At 41.8% G+C, this 6,948-nt stretch overlaps 1 protein-coding gene across 2 annotated transcripts; it reads left to right on the top strand.

Moving 5' to 3' along the window:
• The first annotated feature begins 225 nt into the window (after positions 1 to 225).
• On the top strand, positions 226 to 4,878 carry RNASE10 (ribonuclease A family member 10 (inactive)). 2 transcript variants are annotated; one of them, XM_057723040.1, is made up of 2 exons: positions 226 to 324; positions 1,983 to 4,878. In XM_057723040.1, the coding sequence occupies exon 2, from the start codon at positions 1,988 to 1,990 to the stop codon at positions 2,627 to 2,629; it is 642 nt and encodes a 213-aa protein (XP_057579023.1). In that variant the 5' UTR covers positions 226 to 324; positions 1,983 to 1,987; the 3' UTR covers positions 2,630 to 4,878. The 2 variants fall into 2 exon arrangements, with proteins under 2 accessions (XP_057579023.1, XP_057579022.1); XM_057723039.1 differs by having other exon boundaries at positions 227 to 316.
• The last annotated feature ends 2,070 nt before the right edge of the window (positions 4,879 to 6,948 follow it).

The following is a 6,948-nucleotide window of genomic DNA, read 5'->3' as shown; positions in this document are numbered from 1 at the left end:
TGTCCGCAGTTTCCCAGACTGGAGACATTTCCTGTCTTGAATGTCTGGATCTGTTTCAATGTCCAAGCAGCCTTACTTCAAAGTGTTCATGGGAGCAGAAAGGACAATTGGTTGAGTGTGTTTATTCAGTGCTGGGTAGGGGAGTGGGAGTGGAAATGGGCGTAGGAAGTAAGTCTGGGTTTAAGAGCACATGGACCACAAGGGGATAACCATTTTTCCGCACACCTGCATCCAGGGTACTTCTCAGAGAGAAGGGAAACCTGGGAGGCAAGAACTTGGAAAGCAGGAGGACACAAGCAGCTTTGAAGTTATTTAGGTATGTAGGTAAGTCACACTGGTGTTGGGCACTCCAGGGAACAACATGGGGAATCCTCATTTTTAAAAATCAAAAAAATTTGAGGGAATCCCCTGGTGGTCCAGTGGATAGGACTCCGTGCTTTCACTGAAGAGGGCCCGGGTTCAATCTCTGGTGGGGGAACTAAGATCCTACAAGCTGTGCAGTGTGGACAAAAAAAAAAATTTTTTTGAATATTTTCAACTTTAAAGAAAAGTTACCACAATACTACAAGGAACTCCGAAATATCTTTCATCCAGTCACAATATTTAAACATTTTCTTTCCCTTATTAATTTTTTTCTTTCTCTGTAAACACACATGTACATACATACATACGATCTACACTTTTTTTCTTTTTTTTGGTGCACTGCCTGACTTGTGATATCTTAGTTCCCTCCACTGGGGATTGAACCCTGGCCCTTGGCAGTCAGAGTATGGAGTCCTAACCACTGGACTGCCAGTGAATTCCCCATATAATCTTTATTTTGAACCTAGGAGAGTAAGTTGCCTAATCATGCCCATTTGCACCTTAATATTTCAGGGTTCACTTTCTAAGAACACATATATTCTCATAAACAATTGTAGTCCAAGTTTCAAATTCTGTATATTAAACACTGACATAACATTCCTATCTATAATAATAATAGATATAGGAATTCTATAAGAATATAGAATATTTTAGAATAATATTCTCATACTATCAATTGTCTCAAGAATGTTCTTTATAGCAATATTTTTTTCTGGTAGGGAAGGTCTCTCTTTGATATGGGCATGAGGCTGGCATAGCAGGACAAAATTGCATGCTCCTTCTCTCAGTTTCCTTAGGAACCTCCGCAGGACAGTTGTTCAGTTGTTTGGTTTTTCTTTGGTTTCATTCTTATTCCATGTCCTCCCTAAAAGTACAAAAACTGATCATCAGGAAATACCCTAGTGCTAAGAGATCTATAGTAGTAGAAGGAGTCTGGTGTGACAAGATGTAGTTTTAGCAAGATGAAATTGGGCATCCTCCTCCGTCTCCCTCCCCCTGTCAGCTTCAGCTTAGGAGGGAGAATGGACTATAGTACTTTTCCTATTTCTTTTGATCTTTTTGGGGAGGGTAGGTAGTAGGAAGAATAATAAATACTTGAATGAATAAATACTTGAATAATAAATACTTGAATAATAAATACTTGAATGAACTTAAATTTGGGAAAGAAATATGGAGACGGCCTCCTATGTTAATTCTAGTCCTTTACAGAGAAGACTTTCCATAAGAATTTCTCTCAAGGAAGGTGTGACACTGTACTTGTTTGTCTTCTAACCTGTTCTTTTTGGTGATTTGGAACTAATTTCTGCATAAGAGTCAATTGATGTCAACTTTCCCCACTGATTCTGCATGTGTGAACCAATTGCAGAACTGCTTCCCTGGTCATCTTCCAGTTCTGTAGGATCTACATGTTATGCCACAGCAAAAGGGAATGTGGTGGGGAGGGACAGGAGAAATGGGTAGAGTGAGAAAGGATCTCTGCCTTGGGTAGGGGATGGGGTAATGTGGAGAAGAGAGAGGAGACCCCAAAGACTACGCTGTCGGGATTTAGGGGAGTCTAGGATCTCTACTGGAGCCAAGTTTCATTTCAGTCAGTCCTCTGTTTCCCTCCTCCCCTCTAGGCCAAATGAAGCTGACTCTGGTGCAGATCTTTTTTATGATGTTGCTGCTGCTGCTGGGCCTGGGGGTGGGCCTGGGGTTGGGACTTCAGATGGCCGCAGCAGTCCTGGAGGAAGGTGATCAGCTACTGAATGAGTTTCAGTCCAGTGACTCACAGGACAACGTTGAGGCCACTAAGATGGGAGCAGGCACCCAAAGCATACACACCCTGCTACTTAACAACAAAGAAATGTTGCAACTGGAAGAGACCATCATCAGTGAAGATGAAGTTGGAGAAAGCAAGATGCTCAGAGCTGAGGTTCTCTTTCAGAGCAACAAAGAGTATCTCAGATCTGACCTGATGGACAGGGAATGCAATGCTCTAATGGCACAGAAGATGAAGTCACTCAACCACACATGTGTACCCCAGTACATATTCATCCATGAGGAACCAGATGCAGTCAAAGCTGTCTGCAAGGGTCCTGTCATTGCCTGCGACCTCAAGGGAGGCAAGTGTCACAAAAGCTCCCGTCCTTTTGATTTGACATTCTGCAAGTTATCCAAACAGGGCCAAGTCACTCCTCACTGTAATTATGTAACTTTCATTCTTGAAAAGTACATTTTTATATCCTGTAGTGACATGAAAGTCCAGGTAACATCTGGACCATGAAGCAACTTCTTTTCTTCATCTTCTCATCTTTGTCTTCCTTTCCACTTCTTTTTCATGCTGTTTTCATCCTCAGGTATTCTGCAAAAAAGGGAAAAGAGGCTGGTCTACCCTTTATCATATATGAAAATATAAATCTTCTTTGCCCTAGGGTTCACCCAACTTGCATTTTGTTCCTGGGATCAGAGGTGGCAGAATAGGGTGATGATGTCCAATCTCCGTAGGTTCTCTGTCCCTTGGAGTCTATCTCTTGCCCTGGAAAGAGACAAGTGAAGGACTGCTCTAGTCTCTCCTGTGATCCTGGTCATCAGTCTGTTCCCTGGTCTAGAGGCCTTCAGGTGTGCATTGCAAGAGTTTAATGCATCCTTTATCCATGTCCTTCCCTGCTACCCACCATGAGCATCTAGGGCAATCACATAAGCCTCCTGGGCTTTCCATGTAGCACTTCTCTGCTACAGATGCAAATTAAAGTGATTCTATCTGTGAGGGTATCTGGAGAACCCTGTGGATCAGGTTTATTTTCCTGATCCCTGGGGGTAGGGGTCTGCTAGTAAGATGCTTTGGTGGTGCAGACTGAGATAGATAGAATATGTCCTAAGGCAAAGACAGCAGACATTTTCTTGACCCTTCTTAACCCTTTTCTTTTTCCTCCCATTTTTTACTACCTGCCATTTTGCATATTCTTTTCCCTCACTTTGTTTCTCCTCCCCACCCCCTAAACCCACATCTTTCTCCTGGTCTCCTTTTCCTCTTCTCTTTGGGGTCTCCCTGTTCTTTCTCTGAATTCTTTTAGAAATTCATTCAGCCAACACTGATCTCATACAACATGCCAAGTAAGAAGATGTTGGTCCTATAAAGAGTCTGGCATAGGGACTTAGAGTGAGGATGGGTCAATCAAGAGAGTGATGGGAAGAGAGAGAAACAGAGTTATTTTTAAAAATTATGTCCAATAAGTAGAATAATGGTCACGTTAGGTGCTCAATAGATGTAGAATGAATGGGATTGAAGGGAATTTTATTCTCACTCAGCACCTCTTTTCTTCTTTTGCTCTGAAAAACAAGAAAGTTGGTGAAAGAATATTTTCAGCAGAAAAGGGATTGGATCTACTCAAAGAGGAGAAAAGCTATGAGGTTGAATAAATAGAAGATGTAAGTGGTTGCCCTCAGCCTATTTCCTCTGAATTCAAATCTATCAAGAAATAGTTTAATTAGATATGCATGGCCACAGGAAAGGATCTTAGAAAATGGCGTTAAGAATTCACTATGTGACTTGATTTTGAGATTTCCTCTTCCTAGGGTTTTTATCTGTTTCAATCTCTTAGATGGTCATACCCTCAAGAGTCAGGGACAACCATAAATGGGAGATTGGGGGAAGGAAAGATTTGCCTTACTCTGACCTGGCTTTTACTTTCCTATTCTTTCTTTCTTTAGTCCCTAATTTCCCTTATCCTTCCTGTTCTTGCAGGCAGGCAATCACTGAAATGATTTGCCTCTAGTCTCCTCTCAGTCTCCCCTGTTTCAACATTTCCCTCTATACCTTTGACGTAGGAGATAGATGGGCTCCAGGCTAGGCATTTACAACTGGCTTCCTGTTCATACCTCCTGGGGTGAGAAGACGATGAGCTCTAGGCCAGACAGTCATTACCAGCTCCTGTTTACATTTTCTGAGGCATGAGACAAACAGGCTCCAGGACTACATATTTATGGCTGGAGTTCTGTTTATATTTTGATATCTGCACTTCGATATAAGAAACAGCAAAAGGAATAGGGTAGATAACTGGGCACTGGACACTTTTATGGCAGGGACAGAGAGGGGCTAACCCTGTTAAGAGATCAAGAGGTCATACACTCCCCATCCTTGGGGCAAGAGAGACATGGCACATGCTCAGAAAGTCTCAATGGGGGTCAAAAAAAGAGGGGGCACCACCTTATAATACGTGATGCTAAGACCTCCCATAGACCTCTGAGCTGAAATCCATCTTGGAAAAAAGTTGTGCACGCATGATGGGGAGGGTCCTAGGGCAGGTCAGGTGTGGAGAAAGAAATCAGGTGATCGGCCAAAAATAAACAAAGACCTGGAAGAATTGTCCTATATAAGTGACTTAACCGCCTCTTTACTGCCTCATTAGGGAGGACGCCCACAATCTTCCTCTCTGCGTGTGTATCTCTGCCTTGCTTCTATCTTAACTAAGCAAGCTGTTTCCCTGTGTGCTCTCCCACCTGTACAGACATATCTCTAATAATAAACTTTGTATCTGCTTTTACAGTTTTTGCCTCTGTGAGAAATGCATTTTACACTCTGGGCAAGATCCAGGGAAAAATAGCTTCTAGCCTCTAGTCCTTGCAGGTCTGGTGGCTAGGACTCCTGGTTTTCATCCAGGCTACCCAGGTTCAGCTCCTGGGCAGGGAATTAAGGTCTCACTTCATACCACTGTTCACTGCTGCCTCTCTGAGGTCACTTTGACTCACCTCTCCTGGCAATGACCTCTCAGGAATAGCGTTGTTGGGCAGGAGGTGTGTCTGCATTTGTGGACAGCCCTGACATTTTAGAGGTGGGTGGAGGAGTGGCAGGAGGTGAAGCTCTGGACAAGGCAGATTCCCACTCTTCTTGATGGGGGATCCCTTTCAGGGGAAATAGACAAAAGATGAACTAAGACAAGGGAGAAAAAAAGAAGTGAGGTGTGAGAGAGGAAAGAAGAGTGGGTGTCAGAGAAAATCAGCTGTGTTAAGAATTTGTCCAGTAGATAAACCAAAGGCATTGAATATTGGGAATGGGATGGGAACGTTTCCAAGTTTGACTTCTTGACCAAAAAACAAAGGATCCATTGTGTGGGGTTAGCACGGAATGGAAGCCCATGTGCTTTCATTCACAGATAAGAACACATCCTCTCATAGGTTCCCACCAGCTTCTCTCCTTTAGGGTCCCCACACTCTAACGACTACTGCTATCACCTTCATCTGGTCTCCACTTTGGACAAATATTAGTGGTCAGGCTTTTTTTTCATCCGACTGTGGAGACTATCTCAGGAAAGCAATTTACAAAGCACTCTGTGGGCTCCTAGTGGCTCAAGCAGGAAAACACAGCTTGATAGGTGTAACAGCTGACAAGATGTGGGAACTTCACTCACCAGGGATAGAAAATTAACTCATTATAGCTAAAATGATGCCTGCTTCATAAAACTTTCACGAACTCTTTTAGCTCCAGTGTAGCTCCCTCTTTGCACTTCCAGTGTATATGCTTAGCCCATAAGCAGGTCCTCAATCCTTTACCCAAATGTTCCTAAATCCCCAAAGCTCTGAAAACTGAAAGGTTTTCTTTCAAAGTGGCTCCCAAGCTCAGTGAGATGCAAAATCTGACCGAATTGACTATGCAAGTCTATTTATTATCTTTATTTATGCTATCAAACTATTATACGTTTCACTGAGGAAATATCAATATGTCTGATGATGAATACTGCCTCAGATAAACTCTTCTAGGGATGCATAAATAATACATCACTTACACGCATACAATGTTGCTTTTTAAAATCCTAAAAGTTCTGTTTCATGATGCATTGGCCCTAAAAGTTTCAGGTAAGGACTGAGACCTATATATACTATTTAATTAACCCTTAATTAATTTGAGTATATAATATGACCTCAGTGACACCATAAGCATTTTTGTGAAGGCAACTCTATTATAAATTTCTCCTGTATTCTTTAACACATTTATTGATCAATGATTACCTGCTTATTGATTATCCAGTACCTCCTCAGAAGTTATAGAAATTGTATGAAACAGAATCATTTAAGAGAAGCAAATTTCCTGACTTCTATCAAATACTGCATAGTCAAATAAAAAGAACTGAGGAGCTTAATTCATGTTTCTGAGGGTTCTTTATGAATTCTTTTCTTTTTAAGACAAGCAGGAAGGAAACTACCATTGTATGCTGGGCACTCTATACTAGGTGCTGTCCGTATTTGGTTTTATGTAGTCCCTGTAAGGAGGTGATATGATATTAGTCCCATTTTGCAGGTAATAAGTAACAGGCTCAGAGAGGCCAAGTTTACCTAGACCAAGATCACCCAGCTCATAAATGGCTGATCTGTAATTGGAATGGAGGGTTCTTGCCTGATAACAGAGCTGTTGAAATGATTTGGGAGAAGCTGGGTTAAACAGAGTTGATAGTTTTATTTTATGCAGATGGTTTAGCCTTTACTATTAACATGGTTTGTGACTATCTAATAGGCAGAGATCATATTCAACATTTCTAAAGTTTTTTCACCATGAAATTCCTCCCTTCTCTCTTTAATTGTTTAATAACATTTCCTAGAACGAGTGTT

The sequence above is a fragment of the Hippopotamus amphibius genome, chromosome 2 (genome assembly GCF_030028045.1).
Source record: "Hippopotamus amphibius kiboko isolate mHipAmp2 chromosome 2, mHipAmp2.hap2, whole genome shotgun sequence".
Taxonomy (NCBI): Eukaryota; Metazoa; Chordata; class Mammalia; order Artiodactyla; family Hippopotamidae; genus Hippopotamus; species Hippopotamus amphibius.
This window is presented reverse-complemented; position numbering and strand designations above follow the sequence as displayed.

What these genes read in the sequence shown, in the direction of transcription:
- RNASE10 (XM_057723040.1), top strand. Translation starts at nt 1,988, where the DNA reads ATGAAGCTGACTCTGGTGCAGATCTTTTTTATGATGTTGCTGCTGCTG.